The sequence below is a fragment of the Python bivittatus genome, unplaced genomic scaffold, assembly GCF_059951505.1.
Source record: "Python bivittatus isolate LINGU-HERP-01145 unplaced genomic scaffold, Pbiv_v1 ctg000580_np1212, whole genome shotgun sequence".
NCBI classification, from domain to species: Eukaryota; Metazoa; Chordata; class Lepidosauria; order Squamata; family Pythonidae; genus Python; species Python bivittatus.
In genome coordinates this window covers 4,664,215-4,691,868 of record NW_028277087.1, presented here as the reverse complement: position 1 = coordinate 4,691,868, position 27,654 = coordinate 4,664,215, and the positions used below count along the sequence as shown (strand labels likewise).

Genomic DNA, 27,654 nt, shown 5'->3' with positions numbered 1-27,654 from the left:
TGTAGAAATGAGGAAAAAACAATGAATTGGGGAATTCTAAACATTTGCACTCTTGCGTGCCCATCTGCCCAGACACAATTCAAAACTCTCCATTCCAAGGTATCGTCCAGAATGCAAGATTTAGAAGGAAACCTTAATCTGCCAGATTTATGTCATTATATTCATCAATATTAAAGGTTGACAAATCTTTTAATTTAGGTTTCTCGTTTTTGCAAATGTATGCCTTTTTGGTTGAAATTGAGGACATTTTCAAAACTGTACTAAAATCTGTATCCATATTACTGCACTTCCCCCAGATATACACATTTTGTTTGCCTTTTTTTTCTTTTGCAAACAATTTTCCCTAACAAGCCTTTTTCCTTTTTCTCAAATGCTCTTGTAACCTGGCACATTTGGAGAACTGGGAATTTAAAATGATAATTAGGTTTTAGTTTGGGAATTTTGATGCAAAAAGCTGAAATTAGATAAGTTTTCATTCAAATGCAAATTACACTAATTTCTCACCAATAAGTATTGAGACACAGAAGCTGTTTTGATTTTTTTTTTAAATGCTAATTTTTATTAAAAAGTCCAAAGTGAATTGCCAGCTGGGTCCTTCTCTAAATAATATGTCCTTCGGTGGAATCTCTGCTCTGACCCAGAACAATGGTAAGTCAGAGATGCTGCAGGAAATAAAGTCAAGGGCATAGTGGAAGATTAAATGAAGGTCTATATCCAGCCTAGGAAGGTGAGGGATTTATAAAGGCCTAAAGCAAGCAATAGTATTCCCTGTGACCGTCTACGGAAGCGAAAGTTGGGCTTTGAAGAGGCAGGATAGGAAGAGTATTGATGCTTTTCAACTTTGCCATTAGAGAAATACTGTGGACAGCTAAGAAAACAAATAAATGGATCATCAAACAAATCAATTCAGAGTTTTCACTCAAGGTACAGATGACCAAATTATCCTACTTTGGACACATTAAGCAAAGACCCAGCTCCCTAGAGAAGGCTCTAATGCTGGGAAAGGTGGAAGGAAAGAGAAAAAGAGGATGACCAGCAGCCAGGGGGATGGACTCAGTTTCAGTGGTGATGGGGGTACCATTGGAAGGCCTGAAGGACCAGGCTGGGGACAGATGGAGAAAATCTATCTATGTGGTCAATAAGAGTTGAAAACGACTTGATGGCATATAATCCATCAATCAAAGCATCAGCTATAGATCATTGCAAGATGTTGGAAAGTGCAACATGTAAATAAGAAAAAAAAAAGACACACTAAAACTGAAACCAAACAGCCATACACACATCTTCTAGGAAGCATTATACACACTGTATAACTGCAACTCTTCAGGAAAAAATAGTGGAAGGGATAAGCCATCATTTTTTTAAAAAGACATTGCCTAAAACAATTTTGATGAATTTTTAGCAAGCAAATATATACATATCAAACACAAATCAAAAGATTTGACTTTTTTTCCCTTTTGACCCAAGCCTAGGCTTAGCCACAAAGGAAGTAAATCACAAGATTATTGAAAGATTCCCAGCTGTCAAAGAAACTTGAAATCAATCACAGCTTTTTGTATTTTTGATGACAACACAGGGAATCTGAAACCCAGAGCCTATTTTGGGAGGGGGAAATACTTGCAACCCCTCTTCAAATTTTCTCTCTCCTCCTGTCCCTCCCTCCCCTGAAAATGTCATGGTTTCTTAAGATGTTAGTGACACTGTGAATTTCACACCACTTTAATCATTACTTCCCCAACTCAGGATGCCTCGTTCTGTGATCCTACACTAGTCACACCAGGAGGAGGCTTAAGGCTTTCTTCTAATACACAGCTGTGCAATCTTTTCCTTATTAACTTCAAAAGTTTGCAATCCTATTATCACTTCCTATCAGCTGAACGCTAGCAGCAGAAGGCAAGGTTACAAGTCGCAAGGGTAAACAATGAAATGAAATTTGCCGTCTTTTTTTTTTAATGGAACTTTGAGCAAACAAAGAAACTTGTATAGAGAAGAGAAAACTACCCTGATTTAAAAAAAAAAAAAAAGCTGAGACTTTGTTGTTAGGGAAAGAAACTAGATCGGTAATCACATAGGAAAAAGAAATTCCTACTGTTCAGTATATTCTAGGTGGCTCTGCCAAGAATCAGTCCTTTTGCTATGGCACAGTCTTGCTTTGGTGGGAGCAGAATGCTCTTCCAGAGGTTACGGCCATTTCTTTTACAAAAACAGCTGTCTTCCAATAATTAGGGGAGCAATGATTTTAGCAAATAGAATGCCCATGACTTTCATGTCAGATAGAGATAACCACTAGACAAGGGAAGTTGATCCCTACCCAAGGAGGAACACCCTTATTTTTTAATGCATGACATTAACACCATTGAAGGTCCTGGCAGCAGACATTCTGGGATGTGGAAGTCAACGTGTAGGAGGGCACCACCTTGGGGAAAGCTAGTTGAAGGGTTTGCTTGTTGATGAAACACTGTTCAAGATGCAACTGTTGTGTGATTGGAATCTTTAAGAACGGAATTGAAAATGGAAATGTTAATTTAATAGTGCCATGATATGGGTAGATTATGGTCTCTGTGCCTTAAGAGGAATATTTTAGAGATGGAAGAGGTGTGAAAAGGACAACCAAAAAGAGTCATTGGCTGGAGCAGCTTCCTGCGAGGAAAGTGAAGAGCTCCAAAAGGTTTTCCCCACATTTGGTGACCTGGCTTCACAAAGGCAAATGGATCAGAGCTGGTATGACTGGACTGGCAAAGAAGTTCCAGTAAGAAAGAGAAACAGGTAGATGACAGACAGACAGACAGACAGATAGAGCAAGATAGAGATAGAGATAGAGATAGAGATAGAGATAGAGATAGAGATAGAGATAGAGATAGAGATAGAGATAGAGGGATAGACAGATGGATAGATGATAGAAGTGATTGTTAGAGAGATAAATGATGTATCTATCTGATGATACATTAATACATAGAAGAGAGAAAGATAGATGTGGATAGATAGATAAATGATAGAAGATAAATGATTGTTAGAGGTGATGTATCTATCTGATAATACATTAATACATAGATAGGAGAAAGATAGATGTAGACAGAAAAATGATAGAAGATGAATGGTTGTTAAATGACAGATAGATAAAAGATAGAGAGATAGAGATAGAGAGATCAGGATCTTGGTGTCATGGTGGACATCTCAATGAAAACCCAATGAACAGCTGCTATTAAAAAGCATTCCATGCTTGGAATCATTAAGAAGGGAATTGGAATTGGAAATGTTAATTTAATAGTGCCATGATATGGGAAGATTATGGTCTCTTTGCCTTAAGAGGAATATTTTAGAAAGTATAAAGCAACTGTGGGGCTTCAGCTTGGAATGAAGGAGGGTATGGTAGATGGGTATATAAAAATATGCATGGCATAGACCAGTGTTTCTGAACCTTAGCAACTTGAAGATGTGTGGACTTCAACTCGCAAAATTGAGAAACACTGAGCTAGAGGATCTCCAAAATCCCTTATGTTCTGTGATTCTATGTTCTTAAGATGCAATGTCATACCAAGTTGTTCATGGTATTACTTTTTTAGCTTGAACTTTGCCCAATTATGATTTTCCTATCTTGAACTAACACTCTGTCTCACACACATAAACACATTTTTTTAAAGACTGGAAGTGGCATATTGACATCCCACTTCCCCACCACTGACACGCATTTTCTTCTCGTTGCCTATCCTTGGAGATTGCTCTTAAAAAATGATAATGCAGGATATATTTGATGAACAATACGTCCATGCCATTTTTAGCTCCCAACCCAAAGGAAGGTTGGAAAGATTTTTTTTTATAAAGCACCCTTTCTTCCAATCCATCAGCTGGTTAACTGTCCAAACTGGGATCAAGTTTGCTGTGGGGAATGGAGTCAGCAAAAAGGGACAGATCAGCTTAAGACTACGGAGAAAAAGATTCCAGGAAAAAAAATCCCCAGTGCTTTCTGATGGGAGAGGCAGATGTTGCTGACTCGGTCATTCTAAGTGCCCCTCCCTCCTAGTCACGTGACCCAGAATGGAGGATGTGCAGCCTACCCATGCTTCTCCATGAGTACACACACATACACATGCACACACATGAAGGAAGGGCAGAAATACATACACATACACAAGGGTTTAGAAAAAATTCCACGGGTCAGATTCTGCAGGTTTTCCAAACCTGCCTTTTGAACTTAGTGTCAGGGTCATTCATGGGGAGCATGTCAAAAAAATCATAATGTCAGCCGTGATCATGCAATCAAAGCCTCACTTTTTTTTTACATGTATTGCACATAAAAAGCCTTTGGTTGCATGGTCATGGCTGCCATCTTGACTTTTCTGAACATCCCCCCCGCAATAAATGGAAATGTGTGCAGAAGTCCCAAATATTAGCTGCGCTTATACCTTGAGGCAAGCCATAATGCAGTTTGCTTAGCTTTTGCATGAATACAATATTGAAGATTCCTCTTTTTCCAATGATGCATTTAATGACATAAACTTCTGCTTGGAAGTGATTTTGAAAGGGGACTCCCAGTTGCTGTGTTTCAAGCGGTTCTGTCTCACTGGCATTGCCTCCTGCTTCAGCACATCAAATATCAAGCTCCAAGGAAACTAGATCCATGGAAGCTGTGGATCAGCCAAGATGGGCCCAAAGCAAGTCTGGAGCTTGAAAGTGTTTGTCCCATCCTACTTATTAGGGCAGCAAATCCCATCTTAGGGGGTTTTATTTACATTTCAAAACCCAGAATTCACCCGTCAACATGGCCATTGTTGAGGATTCTGGAAGTCCATCATCAGGAAATGCACAGACTGGGGAAGATTATTTTCATGCAGTTCAGTAAGGAATGAGGCTGGGGAGGCAGGAACCAAGGGTTCCCAGGCTAGAAAAAACCTTTGGGTCAACATGGAACAGGTGCCTCCCAAAGCCATCAAGAGAACATGTATTCATTCCCTTGGAAATGCAGGAGGGAAAGAAGACTTTAGACAGAAGTTTAAAGTTAGACCTACCTAAATGTTCTGACTTTTGGCAAATCTTGTATGTGTACAGGGCTTCATTTCTTGTCTGCAATTGACTAATTACAGGCTCTTGACCTCTTCCCAAAGCCAAAATCTTCCAAGTAAGATTCTCACAGAGTTTTCTTTAATAAGATTTATTGAGATGACAGGAATAAGGTTCCAAGAGTTCCAACAGCTGACCTATTTCCTAGAACCAATTTATGACCCAGTACATTAGTGTGGAGACCATCATGGTTTCCTTCTAACAGCTTTCCTATGAAACAGAGAGGAGGCAGCTCTTTTCATTAATAACAGAAGAGCTTGTAGGTGACTGTTTACAAAACCATCTCCTGAATTCTTCTCCATCTGTGAACTGACCATTAATCTGATCTAGCCAAGTCATATCTGAGAGCTTACTGATGAGTAAGTCAACTCCTGAATAACCAGTGAAGTGTCTGAAGGGCTATGATTTACAGCTAAATCCTGGTCTGAAGCCTGTCAAGTTCTCTTCAACTGCTATCTCTTCCAGATGTGCTGGGAAAAGACAGGAACTGGAATTCCAGCGGCAAACAAGCACCACAGTAACTAAAAGCAGAATCTAAGAGGAAGTCAAGATGCAAAGGAGGGGATGCTAGGAGGGTCCTCATGTCTGAATGAGATGCATGAACTAAGGAGCAAATACCTGAGGGTGGGGATTTATAGGGCTTTGTGAAATGGGATAGGCCAGGAGGAGCCAGCTGACCAAGATAGGCTGGGACAGATGTGGAAATCTGGGAGGTACAGATTGAAGAAGTCTGGCTTCGAAATTGGAGATGGAGGAATCTGTACTTCTCTTAAGAGAAAGTTTGCATTCTTTCACTACAATCTGATTTTATCCTGTTTATACACTTGTGATTTTTTTGGAAACCTGCACATTCAGATACATTTCCACTATGGACATTTTGGGCAAGAGAACATTTGTTCGTATTGTTGTATCCGGATTTTCTGAGCATAAACGTTTTTTGCTGAGACCTCCCTAATTATATGGGTTTACATATGGAAGCTTGGAAGAATGGATTTTGTAGGTACATTTTGATCAGAAAACCTCTCTGTAAAATTCAGCATTCCAATTCACATACTAGCTAGGGAAGTAAAAATGAGATTGGTCTGGTAAAATGGGAAGCAAGCAATTTTTGTCCCTATAAAGAGAATATGCCTGAAGCAAAGGTACATGCGGAATCCCAACTGGAGATCAGTAACAGGAAATCAGAAGATGAAAAAACTCAGCAAGTCATGAAAGCAAACCAGATGTGATTACTAACATGAGCTAACCACTTTAAATACTACAGAGACTGGTTACTTACAATGTTTGGATGTGAGAGCCTCAGCAAAACTCCAATTTCAGTTCTGACAATTTTCTTGTCAATCTGAAAATAATAATAATAATAATAACAACAACAACAACCACCACCACCACTACCACCACCACCACCACCTGAACTCCATCACCATTGACAAAATCAGCATCAGTCAATTGCAAAAGGCAGCTTTACTTGGAACAGCTTCTATCCTGTGACGATCCCTTTTACACTATCAAGCAACATCTGCCTATCCCAGGTCCTTGGGAAGGACTCGACAGCTGGAAAAAAAATGCCAAATCCAGTTTACACAACTGGCTGACTGTGCAACCACCACCACCATCACCACCAATAATACCATGATTAGTTGTTCTTCCAACCAATAAATACAAGTATTATATGGGAAGTTAGCATTACTTAATAGGAAAGGTTCTATTAATATGACTTTGGATCATTTTCTTTCTGTTAAAGATCAGGGGAGGCTGAAAAGTCAAGCTGGCAGGCACGACAGATATAGAAAAAGGGATGGCTTTCAATCACCTAGTTTCAGATGCCATCTTGACTTTTTTGGTGCCTCCCCAAGGATGCCTCCTTTTAAAAATCATGCACTTTTCTTGGCTATTGTCAGCATTTTGAGGTAGGCCAGGTCAGGAAACAGACGCCATGAGAAGTGCTAGAACTCTGCTTTATTGATTGAGGCTATAATAACAGAAACCTGGTAGCCTGGCAGCATTTCCCCTTCCCGCTCATCTTCTACCAAGGTTAAGATGGAGTCACTTTAAATTTCTTTCTAATGTTCTATTTCTGTCCTGGGCTTAAATCATGTTTTGCTAACTGCTGTCATGTACCTTCTCTGAGGTCATCTCTGTGGTTCTCTATACTATATCTCCATTACAGGTCGTCCCTAGTTTAAGAACAAGTTCCGTCCCCAAGGTCTGTCCTTAAGTCGAATTTGTACGTAAGCCAGAACAGTATTATTGTATAATACTATATCAGTAGTATTGTGTAATGAACTCTACCATTGTGTATTTAACTCAAATCATTGTGTATTTAACTTGAATTTTGCTACAATAGGCTCCGTTCTTAACTAGGGGTCATCTGTAACCTGGGCATTCTTAACCCGGGGCTGATCTGTACTGTATTTGTAATTTATCAAGATATGGAGAACTCCTGGAGATCGGCTGAGTCTTGTACAACATTAGAAGAAGAAATCTATCAATGATTTACAGAACGGATTGTTGGCCTATCAACATGTGCATTAGGCTTTTCTTTCCAGGAAGGGGGCAAGGAAGAAGATTTTTGAGCAATATGGACAACCTTCTGGCAGTTGTTCTGTTTCAAATATAATTTGCCAAGCCCTTTTCATCTTTTTTTAAAAGTATTAACTTTCAAGTTATTCCATTAACGGAATATAATTCTGTTACTTCTGTTGTAAGCCTGTGTGCTTTTCTTGTGCTAATTAATTTTGCTTTCTTTTTAAGAAGTTTAAAACCAGAGTACCCTGTGGAACTTAACACAGGGCTTTAGAGGCATCTGTAGGACGGTGGGGGTCAGAAAAGTAAAAATGGTGATTGTGATTGTGTGGTTGTGGGTGCCATTTTGATGTTTTTAACCCCCTGCCCCCCCAAAATGCTTCTGCAGAGCTTAGCACGTTCCCCATGCTCATTCGTAGGCCTGCATTGAATTATCATTAGGATGATATTCAATTATACGACGCTGGCTGGTATTGTGGAGGTCTTGATCTGGTGCCTGCAGGCAGCGAGGAACCGGAAGGGGCAAAATGAGTTCAAATTAAATCCTCCCAAGATTTCCATTTGTTCAGAAACATCTTGACGCTAATCTGGCCCCTTTCTTCCTTTCTGTTCCCCTCTGGATTTATTTTCTTTGTCATTGTTGTTCTTTTGACTTCTGCTGTTTTTGTGGGTTTTGTATTGCTCTTTGTTTTTAAATGTTTTAACAGTTGTAAACTGCCCAGAGTCACTGGGAGCCGGGCGGCATATAAATTTAAATAATAATAATAATAATAATAATAATAATAAGGAGGAGGAGGAGGAGGAGGAGGAGGTCATGCTCCCCTAAAAGGAGGAGGAGGAAGAGGAGGAGGAGGAGGAGGAGGTCATGCTCCCCTAAAAGGAGCAGTTCTGTGACTTGAGGGTCACAAGTGGACTCTGACGGTGTCCTCCTGGATTCACAGCTCTTGCTAGCCAGCAGGTGGAGGCTGCTGATGTACCAACTAGTGGCCCTTCCTGGCTCAAGAAGCTCTAGCAACAATGGCTCCTGCTCGGATCTAAGCAGTGTTTCTCAACCTCAGCAACTTGAAGATGTGTGGACTTCAACTCCCAGAATTCCCTAGCCAGCCATGCTGGCTAGGGAATTCTGGGAGTTGAAGTCCACACATCTTTAAGTTGCTGAGGTTGAGAAACACTGCAAAAGACTGTGAGTTCTAGTCCTCCCTTAGGCATGAAAGCTGGCTTGGGGACTTTGGGTCAGTCACACCCCCCCAGCCTCACCTACCTCACAGGGTTGTGGTTGTCGGGAAAATAGGAGAAGGGAGCATTCTTTACGCTGCCTTGTCTTCGTACAAATTAAGGCAGGATATAAAACGAATAAAAAAAATGTGTGATGAAAATAAGAGATTTAACTTACCGTTTTCTTCAATATTTTGGCAGCATACTGGACCTGAGATCCTCTCTCTTCGCAGCTGTAAACCACAGATGTAGCCCCCCTAAAACCGACAAGGATCAGAAGCGTTGGCCCCAAACTGAGATTGGAATCACACGCACACAAAAATTATTATTATTGATTAATAATAATCTGTAACCCCCAAAATAAATAAAATCTTAGTTCCATCATAACTCTGCATTTTTACTATCTTGGTTTGTTATAAGCAACCCTGGAAGATATCTGCTTTTAGCTTGATTTTCGCAGGATCCTTCCTGCCGCTGGGTTGGACCCTCCATCCATTCTTCAACTAGAAGAAAAACCAACTCCCTCAACCCTGGATCAACCCTTAAGCAAAATAAGCATGAGTCGCGGGCACCAGGGGAAGGGGGCACTACAGAGACTTTTCCCTTAGCTATTGAAGGGTCATATGTAAAATTAACACCATACCATGACCATTCTGGAGAAACTGGGCTGTGTGTCTGTGGGGCCCATGATGAAGAGACATAATGAATCTAAGAAGCTTAGGCAGCTGGCAAGTGGTCTGTTTGTGGTTAGCTTAGCACAGCTGGAATTGCACAAGAGTGCCCGTAGCCTTCAATAAAGAGGATACGTGACAGATAGCTAGAGGCTTAGTTGGCGAGGGCAGGAAGAAGCTCGCGGTGGTAAGAATAGAAGCACTAGAGTTCTAAGTATGACAGCTGATTATGTATGCTCAGGAGCTATAACCAAATAAGGCAGAAAATAGCTAAAGGGGAGCCAAGGGGTGGGAACTGCTATAAGCCTGGCCAATAAGTAGAATGGTCTGTATCAGGGTGGGAGCTGCGGAAGTATAAAACCTGTTGCCAAATTGTGTTCGGGGCTCTGACCACTTTATAGGTTGGAGTCGTTTTGTTCTGGTACCTTAATAAAAGCAACCTTGTGTTCTATACCTCGTGTTTGGATGTCTTTTGGCTTTGACACCAAGCTAAGATCCAATTTGGGACAACAGTTTTGGGGACTCATCCGGGATCTTCCGCTTGGATCCATCACTGCCCAGGAGGTGTCCCAAATGGGGAGGCCTCCAAGTCAGGTGAGTGAGCGGTCGAGAGAGAGAACTGCGAGAGTGTGAGACTTGGTTGGGGAATGTACGAGACGTGTTAGGAGACCACTTGGGCCTTTGGAAACACGAAGTGAGCGTGGAGTCTTGATCTGCGGTTCCGTTCTCCCACGAGGGAAACGGCCAGATAGACGAAGCGGCTGGACTGATTGATGGGAGAAAGTCTCATCGTGGTGGTGTGAGAAAGCCGCCCAACTCCAGACTTGGCCCCGGAATACGCCCCTCGGATCAGTGTTGGACTCAAAGGTCGAAGCCCCAAGGAAAATCGAGGTGTGAACAATTTCTCTTCTCCTTGAAGTCCACGGAGAAGAATATCGGAGTAACCCAGGAGGCTCCCTCAAGGTTACAGGTACAGCTACTCGGAGGATGCTCCCAAGGGGTTGAAGGGGTGTGAGATTCCGTACAGTGGGGGGGGGGTGTCCCATGGGAATAAGACCCTTTCCGGAAAACCACCTTGAGAAATAGGCCATAGAGGATGGGCAACATCCTGGGAGGTCGAGCAAGGGGACCCGGAGGTCGGCTCTGGAGGCTCAACGGTTGCTCATGGATACTCCGATAGGATGCGTTTTAGCGAATTTCCAGGACTTGGGAGGAAGTGAAATTGGGAGAAAAACAGCTCTGTCCGACTACTGTATGTCGGTATGGCCTCATGAGAAACTGTCACAGGCCATTGTTTTCGGGCCACCCCAAGGATCCATGGACATGTATTTAACTGGAGAACTCAGGAAGGTCCTGGAAAAGGGAAAAAGGGATACCGAGGTACAATACTTGGGCTTGTTTATGAAGTTAGCTAACAGTCCTATGCTGCTGGAAGAATGTGAATGTCGAGTGTAAAAAAGTGGATGTTGAGTGTTTATGTGTAAGGAAAGGAAGAGTGTATGGATAAAGAAACCTAGTGCCCCTCCCTTGGTTCATACTGAGGACGCCGGCGATGAATGGTCCCCAGGCCATTCCATGTCTCGATGGCCCCCAGCCGTAAATCCCTGGAATGAAATAGTGTCTGGTACTGTAGGGAGAAGGGGAAGATGGACCAGATAAGGGAAAGGGACTGTTCAGATGATGGTGACTGGACTAATCCTGACAAGGATCAAACTGGGAACCGGAGTCGCCACGATTAAAAAATTATAGAAACCAAGTCCTACTTGGACTCAAGCATGGAGTTCCAAAGGTTAAGAACCTGTCTAAGGTCTACCAAATCCAACAGAAGAAAGATGAGAGTCCAGGGGAATTCCTAGAGTGGGTTTACCAGACCTTCCACCAATATATTGATCTAGACCCAGAGGCAGCGGAAAATCAGAGGATGGTCAATATGATTTTCATTGGACAATCGGCAGATGACATTAGGGTGAAGTTACAGAAGGTTGAGGATGTTGGATATTTGCAAGATCTACAGCTTTAATAGAATTAACTATAAAGTTAACAAGAGATTGCTTTTTGGCTGTGAACATAATTGAATCAGGTGCAAACTCTGTATAAGAGAAGTATTCTACTTCTTATGTGTTTTGCCTTTTCTGATTTTTCCTTTTAGGCTCACTGCTTAATTCCCTGCTGTCTTGGTATATTTGTATTATATTGTTTGTTTGTTTGTTGTTACTTTTATGTATTGTTGAAGATATATTTTGTGCCTAATTTTTCTCTTTTGTATATTTTGAAATAAAGGTTGATATTTGTATTTCTTGTCTTGTCTTAATCTTATTACCCAACAAATTGGTAGCAGAGGATGGTTGGGCTTGAGAAGCTGATAAAACTTTTTTAAGAGAAGACATTAAAAGTTATCATTAAGTTTTGTTTTTTGTTTTTTGATCCAGACAGCAAAGCAAAGAGCCCCTTTTTCCCTTTTTTTCTTTTTGATGGCAAGAAATTTGTAAAGAGATAAGGTGATTTATGTAAGTGAAATATTGATAGTAAATCTTTTAAACTAAAGGAGAATTTAGCAGAGGAGTTTGTATAGAGTAGCTTTAAAATATCTGTAACCTTAGGCACTTTAACAGATGAAGCTATTATATCTACTCAAAGTTTCCAACAGGGTGTAAGTTATAACAGTGTATTTGTAATTCCAAAGTTAAATAGGAATAACTTTCAAATGTGGGATGCAAGGTTAAGAGTTTCCCTTCAGGTACAGGACTGTTTAGTTATCATAGATAAAGATATGCCTGAAAGCCAATTAGAGCAAAAGGAGTATAAAATGAAAGAAGCAAAAGTCTTAATGATATTATATACCTGTATAGAAGACCATGAAAGTCCACTAGTAACTAAATATAGAACAGCTAAAGGTTTATATAATGCTCTTAAAGGAAAATATTTTATTAGATCAAATAAGAATGTGATATTTTTGAAAGAAAGATTGTACAGTATGTGGTACCTTAATAAAAGCAACCTTGTGTTCTACACCTTATGTTTGGAAGTCTTTTGGCTTCGACACCAAGCTAAGACCCGATTTGGGACAACACTATCATGCCCTTAACTCTTTCACTGCCACACCTGACTTTAGTTTTCGGCATTTACTGAGTCTTAACATCTTGTCAGTGAACGTAATGGTCTGTGGGAGTGACCTTGGGAGACAGGAAAGGAGGGGAGGAATACTTTCAGACTTGCAAGATGGATGTTAACCCTTCAAGGTAGTCCAGAGAAGAAGCACAACCAGGAGTCCTAGCTCTATCTTTATTGTAAGGTTCCATTAACAGAATCTTGCAAGTCTGAAAGTATTCTTCCCCTCCTTTCCTTTTACTCTCCGGAAAACTCGGGAGGGTCCCTTCGGAGATGCTCCCCACACCCTCCTTCTGTGGGCCGAGATACCTTTTGTAGGGCGGTGGCCCGGTCTGCGGCTCTCCCTCCTGTCTCCCAAGGTCACTCCCACAGACTATTACAGTTAAGCAATGGAAGGGCTGAGGGGCACCATTGTTGGGCTGTGCTTAGGGCATCAGTTGGCCTTAATCTGGCCCTGGGTTCCCCCCTATCTCCCTTGCCTCTATTCCAAGTCACCGCAGTGACCCGACTTCAAGCATGGGAAATTCTCTCAGGGGCCCAGAAAATACCTTTTGCATTCATGGAGCAAAACTTTCCTTTTTGCATGTCCCAAAGGATACAGTGCATGAACCAGTCACAATTCATTTCTGCTCCATGTAGTATCCTTCTCTACTCCATTTCAGTAGAAACTGATGCAATTTGGTTAGTTCTTTTTTTTGTTTAAAAATGGACCATATATAGTTGTTCCCAACTCGGAAAGAAGCATGTTGCTCCTGAAAAACATTGAAAAGATTGCCTTCTCCAAAATCACCCATCTGAGGTCAAATGGAGACACATTGTTCATAATTCCATTAAGGAGCCTGTTCTGCACTCCAGGGGCTAGGAACCAGGGCACCCACAGGTGTGTGTGTGTCAAAAAAGTCAAGATGGCATTCACAACTCTGGGATCCAAGCCCTGCCTCTTTTGGCGTGCATCATAAAAACACGTGCCTTGAGGCTGTGATTGTGCATTTCATGAATTTTATGTTTGTTTATTTTATATCGGCACCCATCTTTGTCAAAGGAATGTTATATAGCCATCCACCAGCCACCCATGGTGACTCTAGACAGGAAAAAAGATGAAAATTCTAGAAAAAAACAAGCTATCATAGCAACCCAAAGCAACAAAATAAGCTTTGGTCTCTCCCCACCCAACCCCACTGCCACGGGTGCCTCTGGCTAGAAGTAGGAACCTTTTGATGGTGGCACCCTGGTTCTAGAAGTTCTTATGGTTCCTGGCATGTTCTTCCAGTTTGATGTGACACATTCACACCTGCTTCTGCTTTCACTGGTCCAAGACCACAAGGAAATGTATTTTACATTTCCAACATGCCTCAACTTTTTGATTCTTTTCTCATGGTAGATCGTTTTACTGAAGAGTATTTTATAATGAAAGTACTGCTCTGAGTTCCTGTGAGGAGGAAAATAATATAGGTCGGCTCGGTGGATTGTGTGAGATTGTTAAAAAAAACAACAACAAACCAGTGAAAATGGGGAAAATAAAATTTAGAAATAATCAAACATGAACAATAGAAACCAATTAAATAAATAATCCCTACTACCAGGTAGCTGTCAGAGATGTGAAACATATTCCCCACATCCCCAAACATTGGTAATCTGAATTCAACAGCACAATTAATTTACAATCAGTGCGCCAAGCAGAGTATCAGATGTCATGAACTACATGAAAAAATAAATGCGTGTGGTTAAAACACTAAAAAGATGATATGGCAATCTAAATGTAAATATGATTGCAGCATGATACTTTTTGTGAGGTGTTTTACAATGCTTGCAGGTGGACCTGTACACTATTTAAGTGCCACGCCAAGAACTGAACAGAGAATCACCTCACTTCTTTTTTGGGGTAAAATACAAGGTACAGCTAGCACACCTGACAGGCCCAGGCAGCTGAAGAACCCCTCAGAGATGTTGAAAACTGAATCCTGGAAATTAAAATGGGCCATAGATATACCCTATCTACAGTGACCGTATTTTCTTGGGAAAAAATAAAGGGGGCAAACCTGAAAGAGGTTCATAAGGGTAAAAAAAATCATTATTTATGTTTATAATTTTGCTTTACAAAAGAAAATTCAAGAGCAAAACCCCAAAAACCTTTACAAGAATGCATATTCTGTTAAAAATATCCTAAAACAAACGGCGTGTGTAAATTTATTTTAAAAAGTCAATTCAATTTCCACATTTTTCACATGAACGTGAAAGACTGTGCAGTCAGTGGTACCATTTATACAGTAAAAGTTGAATGACTAAAATAAAGGACAAAGGTGAGTTTTTGAAAAATAAATAAATCAAAAGGAGAGCTTTCTGAGATAAAGGACTGTCTTTTGTAATAAAGGACATTAGGTCACTGAAATCATAACCCATGTCTTCTGCTTCAGAAATAAGAGCAGGTAAATTAGAATTCCAAATTTCAGAAGCACCTCTTCGCCATACCCCTCACGCTGTGTGTAGGACATCTTTTGCATGAATACCTGCGTGTATTTTTACTCGGTTCAAAAGTGTCCCTCCATTCAAGGTTGATGCTTGGTAATTAATTTAGTAGACATACTGTAGACGTGACTTTTCTTGGCAACAGGTAAAAGGGGCTTGCTCTTCCATGCACAGGGGATGTTTGCTCAACTTGAATCTCACAGCTTTGGTTTATTCTGGTGCTTTCCCAACCAACTGATCAGGTCTGACCCTGCTTAGTTTTTGGACTTCAGCCACGACTGGCTAGGTGCTCTCCCTGACTGGGATTGAAAGCAGGATATAAATGAAAACTGTAAATAAATCTCAAATCATCATCATCATCATCATCATCATCATCATCATCATTATTATTTGGATTTATGTAGCTGCCCATCTCGCATACGTGACTCTGGGTGGCGCACACATTTAAAACAAGAGAAACCAAAAACAATCAAAACAATTAGAATGATTAGAATAAAGCCGTCAAAAACAATTAAAAACTATAAATAGAGTAATACAGTAAGACGGAGTGGCTGTGGGTTAATGGCTCCTCTGTATCTGGGACTTGGTCATCTTTGGTGCTCGATGGGGTGGCACTACCCCAGACGGACCCAGTGCGTAATCTGGGGGTCCTCCTAGACTCACGGCTCCTGCTTGAAGAGCAGGTGGCAGCCGTGGCTGGGAGGGCCTTTGCACAGCTTCGGGTTGTGCATCAGTTACGCCCTTTCCTGGATCGGGATGCCCTTCGAACAGTCACTCATGCCCTTGTTATCTCCCAGATAGACTACTGCAATGCGCTCTACATGGGGCTACCCTTGAAGACTATCCAGAAGCTACAGCTGGTCCAGAATGCAGCTGCACGGGCTATTTTTGGAGCCCCAAGAAGGGCCCATGTAACACCGTTGCTCCGCGAGCTGCATTGGGTACCAGTTTGCTTCCGGGTCCAATTCAAGGTGTTGGTTATCACCTTGAAAGCCCTACATGGCATGGGACCAGGTTACCTAAGGGACCGCCTCTCCCCTATGTCTTCAACCCATCCCACCCGATCGCACAGAGAGGGCATGCTTCGGACACCCTCAGTAAAAGAACTCCATCTAGCGGGGTCCAGAGGGCAGGCCTTCTCTGCGGTAGCCCCGCCCTTTGGAACATCCTGCCCCTAGAGGTCCAATTGGCCCCCTCACTCCTGGCCTTCCGAAGGGCCTTGAAGACCTGGCTCTGCCACCTGGCCTGGGGCGGGGAGGGAATACTTCAAGCAGGGGGATGGCTAGCCCCGTAGTGGCCAGCTCTCCGCAGTCTGATTTGCCATCTGCTTGGATCTTCCTTTCTTTAGTATTGTTTTAAATTTTGGATGTTTTATGTGTTTTAGATCTATTTATAGTTTTAATGGTTTTGTAAGTCGCCCAGAGTCCCCTATTGTGGGGGAGATGGGCGGCAAAGAAATCCAATAAAATAAATATAAATAAATAAATAAATAGAAAACAAACAAAAAACCACAGGAGAATGCATTCAAAATCTTATTTTCAATACAGCCATTTCTCGGACTCCATATTTCCATGGGAGCCCCAGGCCCAATGACAAAACCAAGTTTTCAGGGCCTTCCGGAAGATCAGTAGGGTTGGGACCAATCTCACCTTCTTTGAATTGAACTTAATTCCTGGTGACTTCCTGGACCATGCCATTTTCTTGGCAGTGGCACAGAAGTAGGTTCCCATTCTTTTCCAGGTTTTTTTTTTAAGTTTCCCAGTCTAGCCAACAGTTCTATGATTTCTTAGTGGTCTTCCATCCAAGTACTCACCAGTTCTGTCTCTGTTTTTGGTGTTATTAAGATCAGCCAAGGTAGGCTAGGTTCTATCACCTCCACTAATGTATCTCCCCTAAAATTATGCTTAAATCACAAAGTATTTGGAGGGGAGAAATCACAGTTCCAGCTCCCAGTCAACAGTTTTGGGGTCCTTGACCCTAAACCTGCTCCTCAGCAAATTTCTCAACCAAGTACGTTCCAACTTGCTTCCTCTCCAGCAGTGTGTTGGGACTAACTCCCAGAATTCCTAGCTGCACTGACATAAGGAGAAGCCCATCCTGGCTGGGGAATTCTGGGAATTCTAATCCCAGCTTTTCATATCATGTTTCACTCTATCTGCAGATTCTGGGAATCTATCTATCTATCTATCTATCTATCTATCTATCTATCTATCTATCTATCTATCTATCTATCTATCTATCTATCTATCTATCTATCCTGCCATTGCTAAAAGCACTGAAACCAGATCAGAGGATTGGGGGAAAAATCAGCCACTTTAATTTGAGAACAGGTTTTTGGCAGCACTTTCAAAGAAACACACTCCCCTATAGGAAGACTGAAATAGCATCATTATGGTACAATAGTGTCCACGCTACATATGTTCTGTTCTTGCCTGCTAAGAATAATTGTGCTTTTTACCTTTGCTTCTTCTAAACTTCATTAAAGGCAGCCGTATCTGGATCAGAGGGGAATGCAAAATTAGATACACCCCCTCTTGATACTCACTCTCCCCCCACACCAATCCTGCCAGTTGCTTTGCTGATGTAACATACGGGGGATCCATTTATGGAAACCATGTCCTAGATTTGATTTGATTTTTCCCTTGACGTAAGACAGCTAGAAAACTTCTGTAAAATCCAGGTTCCGCTGAGGACAAAGATCACGGATGTCTTTTGTTTGATTAGACAGATGAAGCCACGGGAAAGGTGCTAAATAAGAAAACAAGCCTGATTTTCAGGGCTTAGCAAGAGGCAGGAATGAGGCTGAAAGAGAGCTGGCCAAAAACAGAAAGACAGTTGCCACTGCAAAGGGTATTTTGTTAATCTAAGGGACAAGCTGGGTGCACAAGTTGGTGTGAAGTTAAACCCACAAACCAATAACCCTTTAATGGAAAGAAACACCATACACTTCTATGGAAAATCAGTTTCTCACGTTTCATGTTCAACTCATTTGAGGCCATTTCTACATCTGTTTGCTTGCTTTTTAAAAAATCTCCACATGAGCATTCATATGCAGTTTATCAAACCACAATTAGACCTGAATCTAATTCTCCAGCTACACCACACCCTGATTTTTATATCATTTCTGTCTCCATCCTGAGATTCACCAAGCTCCCATTTATTATCCCGGCTCATTTTCACATCCCAGATGAACACAAGGAATGGGGGAATTGGTCAATTTCAGTTGCTCTCCATTTTTCATTGTTGTGACTTCTCAATTTCAGTTTTTCTCAAACTTTCTTCTTGTGAATGGATCAAATTAGCTTTCAGAAACTGAAGAACTTCACATTCAATTATGTGAATGAAATTACATTCCTGTGCCCGTTTCTCCAAACATGGGCATTTCTGTTTGGCATGTACAGTTTTTGCAAAACAAAAATCTTTTGTGAAAGGCGTGTGTGTAATTAATTTCTGGAATAGATGCTCTGTTTCTAAACCCAGGTGATGGTTGCTAGCAGTCTGCAGTGAAAAATCCAGAGAAAGGTGAATTTTGAATAATTGAGTCTTTTGTGTAAGACTCAATTCTTACACAAAAATGCAGAATTACACATCCAAATGCAAGCTAAACAAATTCCTCCTCCATCCATAGCAAAAACCAGATACATAAAAACTTGTAAGAAAGCGTAGTGATTTTGGCAACCTTACTATTTTCCACATTGCCCATTGGACTTGGAATGGGAAGATAACTGGGGGAAGCATACAGTACTTACAGGGTTAACTGAACTGCAGATAAATTGTTAAGCCGCGCATCTCACCTGGTGACCTTTCACATTGTGTCAGTTCCTCAAATGACTTACAAGGTGGTGCAGTGGAGAAGATGCTGGATTAGAAGTGGGGAGACCCAGGTTCTAGTCTCCCTTCAGCCACAGAAGCTCATTGGCTGACTTTGGGCCGGTCCCTCCCTCTCAGCCCAAAAGCCAATCAGGTGTAGTGGCAAGATGCTGGACTGGGAGGAGGGAGACCCAGGTTCTACTCTCCCCTCAGCCACAGCATCTCCCTGGTTACTATGGGTGACTTGCATCTCAATCTCTCTAGCAAGAGCACTGTGTGAATCTCTTTGAGTTCCGAATGAAAGGTGGGATACAGATCAAATAAATAACTGAGCAAAGCAACAACATCAAGGATAGAGCCTGTCCCGATCCTTTGCTTTTAAATAAAAACCAGCAGCAATTCAGGCAACCGTCTTACAATTTTCCCCTAACTTATGTGCAATGCAACATTCTGCTGGATACTTGACCCTGGGCATTTCTTGCTTGCCAGCATCCAGAACGGTGTTTGAGAGAAAGCTGGACAGAGTTTTGGACTTGCTTTACTGTTGCCATCAGCCGCAAACATGGTCGATTGTAGAAACAGAAAGGTAGCCTGTTCCCTGTCTTAAAAATATAGTCTTGACTGTTGCATTCACACGACTGCATAACTAGATCAATGAAAGGCCCAATTAACACAACGTTTTAAACCTGGTTAGTGGTGACCTTGGTTAGGTTTTCTTTGCATGTTGCCTGAAGCCAGCCTGATTAGTTCATGGGACAATATACTGTGAGAATTCAAGAAATGGGTTTATTCAGTAACCAGGTCAAGTGTGGAAGGAAACCATCCTGAAATCAGTTAGGTCCGAACAAAAAGTTCCCTTTTCTTGAATTCTCTATTCCTTCCCCCTCAATCTGGAGGTGGGAGGGTTGGTGATGAATATGCAGCTCTGAGGGCAGGGTTCTCTGTGCATGCTCAGAAACTGTTCCAGGGCTAAATTCTGCATCTCAAGTAAACAGAGACCTGATGATTAGCTAAATAGCTCAGCAATCTGCACTGAATGCTAACAGCACTTCTGAAACAGATACTGAGGCACAAAAGTATGGGGGTGGGGGGGAGGAACGAACTTTATTCCACAGAGCAATAATAGGAGGCTTCTAGACCCCCTATTTGGTGAAGGAGATGATGTCAGAAAAGTTATCAAGAAAGCACATGGGGCTGTCCCCCCATATCTCCAATGAGCTTTGAGGCTGCACCCCTTCTCCATCACCAGCTGTTCTACCCCCTCCCAAATTTCCAGCATTCCTAATTTATCGCAAAGAGCTGTGCATACAGACCGATATGGCCACAGGGCCTTTTCCAAACTGAAAGGCGCTGGGAAGAGGCCGAACATTCATCCACAGCCCTCCTTCTTTCTTTGCACAGCATCTTGGAGCAATACAGTTTCCCACCCCTCCTTTTTCTTCATTGAAGTCCATGGCCCAGCAGTGGGAGCACGTGGGGCTGCTCAAAATAGCCAAACAGCTCTGAGTGTTATATTTGCACTGATTTGTAGGACTGCCTCCAATGCTTGGGTAGGGTGTTTGAATGTAAAAAACCAGGCAGAATCGCATGCAGGAATAGATAAGGGTTCAACCCGTCCGATTATTTCAAATACCAAATCATGCATGGAAGGGACCTCCTCCTTGCACACAGGACTTGGGGTAGTTACTCCAAATGTCCCCTTGTAAAATAAACAAAATAAAGGCCTTACGTGGGGATGTAGAGACCCTTGATGGGATGATCAGGCCAAGGAGATTAGGGTAAGACATACTGTATGCACATCTGCATTCTGCCAAGGGGTGTCTACAGCGTATGGTCAAAAAAGTCAAGATGGTGGCTGTGATTGAAGTTCCATCCAGTTTTTATAGTGATCTTTCCACCTACCTTTGAGCATTGGAAAATTGCAAAGAGGGACATCCCCATAAGTCTTTTATGCACCTGCCAGGGGTTCAGATTGGGGATTTAATGCAAGATTTCAAGGCCCCTCTGCTCTCTTCCCCAACTAGTGGGGTGAACCCTGGAGCTCTTTCAAAAGTTGCCACCCTATTGCGATTTTTAAGAGGACCCACAAAAGGAAGGAAGAATATTAAATTCATGGAGGGGAGTCACCCTTTGGGGGAGATGGGCGGCATATAAATTTAATAATAAACAAACAAACAAATAATCATAGTCATTGTAATTTAGCTTGTTTCATTAAATTTAGATTAAACTAAGTTGGTGCATGTAAAAAAGGGGTGGGGCTTCAGTCACACAATTGTGGCTGCCACATTGACTTTTCTGACCCCTGTGGACCCCCTTCTTCTACCTCCTTAAAGATGACAACTGAGTAATGACTTTTCAAGGTTTATGAGGATTAAGTCATCCCCAACATTTATAGAAATCTGCCTCTTAAGGCTGGTTCCACCGATCGAAGCATACAAGTTTACCAAGGACTGTTCAAAAAACAGAAGATTGAAGCCAGAAATTTTGGAACAGCCAGAACAAAAACACCAGGCAACTCGACATATTTTAAAAATATTTTAAATTCTATTCCTTTTGCACGGGCACTGCTTTAGCCCCATTGCACCTGCCTCTGCTGACTATGTTTCCAGGAAGCACTGCAATCTAGTTAAAACTCTGCAGGTGCAATCCAGAGAGAGAGATCCTATGCCTCTCCTCCTTTTCCTGAGCAGAAAGAAATCATCATTCTTTTAGATGATCATTTCTTTCGGGCAGTGACCCTGCTTTTGGCACTTTGCAAAGCATTATCCAGAGCAATCAGCATCACGAAGGCCTGAAAGAGATTTAAATACCCCGCCTCACCTGCCCAACTCCGGTCCCATGAGATAGAAATCCTGCAAAGCTGATTCTCTCTGGGATCCTTCAATCCAATATTCATCCTCCAGAGGTTTGCAAGTGAGCATCCTGGGGCAGAAACTCTGTTCTGTTCCAGAGAGGAGGTCTGCTTGTTCTTTCTGTCTGTCTTTTTTCCTCCTCCTCTTCCTCCTCCTCCTCCTCCCCCGATCACATTGCAGATGGGAGGAATAAAAAAGAGCAAGAGAGAAAGGGGGTGGGGAGGGCTTTGGAGAAGCAATTTCCAGGATTATCCAGGAGGATCACAATAGCATGTCCAAGTCTTCTTCTGCTGCTGCTAGAATATACGGTGGGCGCACTGCAGTTCAGCTCCTCAGCTGCTCCATGCTGGGGGTGCTTGCATCTTCATAGCCCCAATGTCCCTATGGCCTCCTAAAAACAGGATTTTAGGGGTAAGGGTTAGCCCTTGGAGGTAAAGATTGCACCACTCTCTCTCCAGCTCTTGATCTTCTACCTGTCTTTTTTACTTCTTGGCAAATGGCTTCCTTCCTTCCTTCCTTCCTTCCTTCCTTCCTTCCTTCCTTCCTTCCTTCCTTCCTTCCTTTGCACTTGTGGTTGCCTTGCAAAACCAACCCAACAGAGTAGGTCAACTTTCCACCTGCCTCTGTATAGCTGTATAGTCCACTGCCTTTCCAGCGCAGTCTTCCTGATGGATGATGGCAGTTATTTCAAGGGAGGCTCGCCCAGCCAGAAAGACCTCCCGTTCCAGGGGTCCTTTCCTTCCTTCCTTCCTCCCTCCCTGCAGCTTTAAATCCTTACAGGAAGATCCTGAGGTGGAGAGCTTTTGTGAGAAGTTAGGAATCGTTGGCTCCAGGTTGAGGATTCTGCCCTCTCTGCTGCAGCCCAATGATAATCGTTTACCCTAAGTAACAATAACGGACATCTGAATCAGATGGATTGGTAGATCCCAAATGCAAGGAAGGTTTGGTCTTGCAAAGAAGTTTTCCCTGTCAGTCCAGATCTTTTCCCTGGAGGCTCCTGGGTTCTGCCGGGTGATGCTCTGGCGGTGCACGGCGGCACCACGCCCGACTGAGATAACATCCCATGACCTCTATTCAGGAAAGCGTGGCTTTTCTGCTCTGCCTTGCAAATCCAGTTCTCTCCTGCCCCCCAATGGATCCTGCTTTTAACTTCAGGAGGATGAACCGGTTGTTGCTGCAAGAGAAAGACCTGGCGATGGGTAGCGTCCCGTTTGCTGGAATGGAAACACTTTCTGCTCCTCTTCGACTTGGCATTAAATGGCTGATCCCTGTCCTGCTTATCTGACCCGGTTCCTAGTCAGTCCCAGATCGCTGATGTCTCTCCAACACAAGGGCACCCTCCGAAAGGTCAGAAAAGTCAAATGGCAGTGGTGGCCACCATATTTACTTTTTTAAACCCTCCCCACACTTCAGATGCTCCTGTTCCAAAGGGAGCATACACTCTAAAATATGAAATCCTTTGAGGCTGCCCTTCCCAGGTGTCAGAATAAGGAGGAAAATATAACACTGATACCAGTACAAGGACAACATATGTCTGTTTCACTCTTGGGCTGGGGATGAGATGAAGGCAACGTCATGGAGACACAGCTGAAAAAGGAGGCTGCCGTTTTTCTGAGTTACCCTTCAAAATTTCCACCAGTTTTTTGTACATAGTCAAAAGTGCACGTTATGGAGAAATGTGCTCAAAATTAGGTGCCCGACATGCCTGCCCAAAAATGTATTTTATTGGGGGAAGCTGTGAACAATAATGCATCTCTTAAGCAGGAATATGCAAAGCGGGGTGGTCTGGCTGCAGAAAGGGGACTAAGAAACAGGATCATGAACCACTTCCTATTCTGGCTCATAAAATTCAGGAACTGCACAAATGACCCCAGGAACCCTTGGATTGGCACCCTTTTGGGAGATAGGCAGACAGTTCTGTTGTTAGATTGCCCCGTCTTTTACATCTCTGCTATTAAAAAGAAATGCAAGCCAAAATAGATATTAATTTTTCTGTGAAGTTTTCAAACATTCTCAAGCTGCAGCAGAAACAATATGATTCTAGATCTGGAAAAATGAGAGAGCAAGCAAAGTCAAAAGGGCCTGATTCATCCATCATTTAGCACCATCTGACGTTTGGTCTAAACATGGAATCTTGCCCTCTACAAAAACCTTGAAAATCCCAACCTCGTGTAGCTGGGCATGGGTGGGTGGGTGATGAGAGGATGAGCAGATTGATGAACGGGTGGATGGGTGGATGAGGGGGGAGAGAGAGAGAGAGAAAGAATTTGTGGGTGAATGGAGGGATGGAGAGAGGGTGAGTGAGTGGTTGGTTTGGTGGGAAGATGGCTGGGTGGGTGGATAGATAGATAGATGATAGATGGTGGGTGGATGTATAAATGGATGAATGACTTGGCAGATAGATAGAGGAGTGGGGGTGGATGAGTGGATGGATGGATGGATAGATGGGAAGATAGGCGATTCATTTCATAAAAGAAGCTAAAGAGTATATTGATATATTGCAGAGCACAGCACAGCTCTATTATATTTATTCGTAGCTCTGGCTTTGCGTCCCGCTTGTGTGAGAGATGGATAAAATATCTGTTACTATTGACAAAGAAATAGTAACTTGAGCATGCTAAGAGTGCAGCTGCAATGCTAGGTACCGAGCTGCCAAACGCTCTGCCTCAAACTAGGAGGAGATCAGGAGACATTGCCATGGTAACCAAGCGGCCCCAAGAGCCACAGGAAATGAGGAGGGGGAGATGTCTCTGGGATGAGCTGAGGTGAGAAAACCAGTCTGGAGCAGTTTGACCTGTCTAAAGTGACAGTTAGCAGAGATCTTTTAGGAATGAGTGAACTCTTGCCATCCCAACCTCCATAACAAAAACCACACCCTGCATAGCTAATCCCCTATTTACCATGAACATGTCATGTATGTAGTATGTAGTATGTAGGGGTCTGTAGAGAGGGGGGTAACAAGAAGTAGGCGGGCGGCTAAAGATTGTAACCTCAGAGAGCCCCTCAGCCAATGGAGAAATGGGGAGAAATGAGCATCGGGATAGGATGGTATAAAATGTGCCGAAATCTGTAAGAAGGGGAACGAAGCCCACCAGCCTTTGCAAACGCTTCCAATAAAACTTTACTTCTGATTGACCCAGAGAGATTTGTGGTGCTTGTTTCACACACTTGGAAAGTAAGAACCTCCCCGAGGAACATCTGCTGGGCGTTCTGGTTCGTGGGTGTTTTGTGCTTGGCCGTCCCAGCCCTAGCAGCCATTTTGTGAACAGATGAGTCTCTTGGGACAGCCATTTTGTGAGTGTGCCCATGGCACGCTCTCCGAAATCCAAGGGTGCCTCTGGTTCAGAAGAGTGCCCTTGCTTTAAGCCAGCTGGTAAGTAAAGTCAAAATTATGCTTATAAAATTGCAGGGAATTTATATCGAAACGTAACGGAAGAGGCCCCTTCAAGACAGCAGGCCGGGATTATAGCTTTTTGACAGGAGGGACTAAACAGGGTTTCGAAAGACGGTTTCCTGAAAGCCCGTGACGTCTAAAGTCTAAGTTACTGAATTGTACCATGATCTCAGCAGCTTCTCTATGAATTGTGGAGCATGGCTCTAGCAAAGAAACAAGCAGAGAGGAAAGAAATTCAACAGATGCATCCCACCCAACCAAAGTTGTACTGGCTGCGCTTAACAGCTATTGGGAATTCCTGCTAAGCCGGGTGGATGGAGACTCAGAGGCCTCTCTGCCCCAGGTCTGGGCACTCTGTGGGCTTCTGGCAGTGACTGAACTACAACTCCCAGCATTCCTCGCCATTTAACAGCCAGCTGCTATTGCAGGTTCTACCCACAGACTGGGGCTGTTGCTTTCTTTTTAAGCAACTCTGCAGCTTTTACCAGACCAGTAGAATTTAGTTGGGTTAATTTATGATTATAGCCAGCTTTATCGGCAGCAAATGGCGAAGATGCAGCAAAATAAAAACATGCATCTTTTTAAAAATAAGACTGCAGAATTCGAAAACACTGGAGACCCCATTAACCTTTCAAAGCGGCCTTTGTTAGAAAAAGAACAAAGCAAATCAGTATTGAAATGTAGTTTTCTAGCCCGGCTTTATATAAATAAATGAATAGACTGACTTCCAGAGCCTCAAAGATCTTTCTAAGAGGTGGGTGAGAAATTAATTCAGCTTTTTCAGGATGCTATAATCTTACTCAGTTCACTGTTTTTGAAACTATATGCAAACCAGAATGGAGTTCTATCTTCCTTTTAAGCACTTTTGAATTTTGTTCCACAGTTAGCCAGTTTTCTAAAATAAAAGGCATACAGGTAGTCCTCACTATCCAAACACAATAGGGACCAGAATTTAGGTCACTAAGCAATCTGGTCATTAAGTGAATTGGAGCTGATTTTACAACCTTTTTTATGATGGCCATTAAGTGAATCACTGTGGTCATTAAGCAAATCACATGGTTGTTAAGGGAATTCAGCTTCCCCAATGGATGCTTTTTGCTGGAATTTGCTTAATGACCACGGTGATTTGCTTAATGACCATCACAAAAAGGTCACAAATCGTGATCACGTGACTGTGGGGATTGTAAAACACTTTTCCCAAGGCTGGACTGTCATTAAATGAATGATTGTTAAGCGAGGACTACCTATATAAAATATTATATTAGCACTCCATTAAACATTGCTATTAAAAGAAAAGGCACTTCCTAAAATGTATATGTAAGAATCAGTACATATGAATTTTGTGGATTTTTTAAACTGTTATGAAACGGAACAAAACCAACTTAAGGTTGTGAAAATGAGAAAGGGAGTGAAATTGGACAAGGCTCATTTGCACGTTCTGAGCATGAACAAACCAGTAATTATCACCGTAGTACAAATTTCACTGTAGGAAGATGACATGAATCATTTGATGACTTTGTTTTGCTAATTGTACGCTAAATGCTGTTCATTTTCTGTAGTCCCATTTACAACATTAATTAAAATGCATTTTGAAAACCAAATGGTAATTAAATGGTCAAAAAGACATAGAGGCTAACCGTGCAATGCTATAAATGCCTGGTATGAAATAGGCTCCATTGAGATCAGTGGGGATTTATTCCCACACCAGGAAAAGAGGTTCACAGCCTAAATTCCAGTCATCAGCAATTTTAAAGAAAAAGGGGATCCATTGAAAAGCAATACCTAGAATCTCCAGGTTGCACTGAGAAAGTGACCCCCTTGAAACCCTGGGGAACTGTTGTTGGCTCGGGCGATGCTTTTCATTTTCCTCTTTCAATTCATTTTTCTTTCCTCAACCATGAAGACTGAAATCTTACCTTTTGTAAAAGGGAAGACATATGAAAGTATCTGGAATTTTGTGAAAAAAGGCAATTTAAGGATGAAACCATAGAGGGAGTGGAGAAATGATGAAACTTACAAGGATCCTTTGACTGGGGGGTGGGATGTGAGAGCAGTCTTCTCTGAAGGCCGTTGTTACACTCAAGAGCAGTGTTTCTCAACCTTGCCAATTTTAAGATGGGCGGACTTCAACTCCCAGAATTCCCCAGCCAGCAGGGAATTCTGGGAGTTGAAGTCTGCCCGTCTTAAAATTGGCAAGGTTGAGAAACACTGCTCAAGAGGGGAAGTGTTAAAATTACAAGGAAGCAGGTTCATACTAGAAATCAGGAGGAATCTGCTGATCCACAGGATATCCTATTGTGCTATGAGCCAGTGGCACAGACTGTAGATGATGTGATAAGCTCTCCCTCACAAGGGATCTTCAGATCCAGGATGGATGGTCATCCATCAGACAGGCTGTGGTGGATCCTGCATTGAACGGGCTGGACTAGATGACCCCTAGGGACTTTCCAGTTCTACCCTTCTAAATGAGACCGAAGATGAGGATAATGGTGATGATGACAATGATGTAACAGAGAGGAGTGGATTTTTATAAAGCTGGTCTCCTAAAGGTTTT

At 42.4% G+C, this 27,654-nt stretch overlaps 1 protein-coding gene across 3 annotated transcripts in view; it reads right to left on the bottom strand.

Moving 5' to 3' along the window:
• Nucleotides 1–23,063, bottom strand: part of LOC112541989 (calcium/calmodulin-dependent protein kinase type IV-like) — a 52,177-nt gene extending 29,114 nt beyond the window's left edge. For all 3 annotated transcript variants that reach the window (XR_015797637.1, XR_015797638.1, XM_088149390.1), the window contains exons 1-3: nt 21,675–23,063; nt 8,978–9,056; nt 6,338–6,400 (exon numbers count right to left, since the gene is read on the bottom strand). Coding sequence is in view for 1 of the 3 variants with exons in the window: in XM_088149390.1 (XP_088005516.1) it covers nt 6,338–6,400; nt 8,978–9,056; nt 21,675–21,775 (243 nt within the window). In the remaining 2 variants the exon portion in view is untranslated. The remainder of the gene's footprint in view (nt 1–6,337; nt 6,401–8,977; nt 9,057–21,674) is intronic.
• Between the last annotated feature and the right edge of the window lie 4,591 nt (nt 23,064–27,654).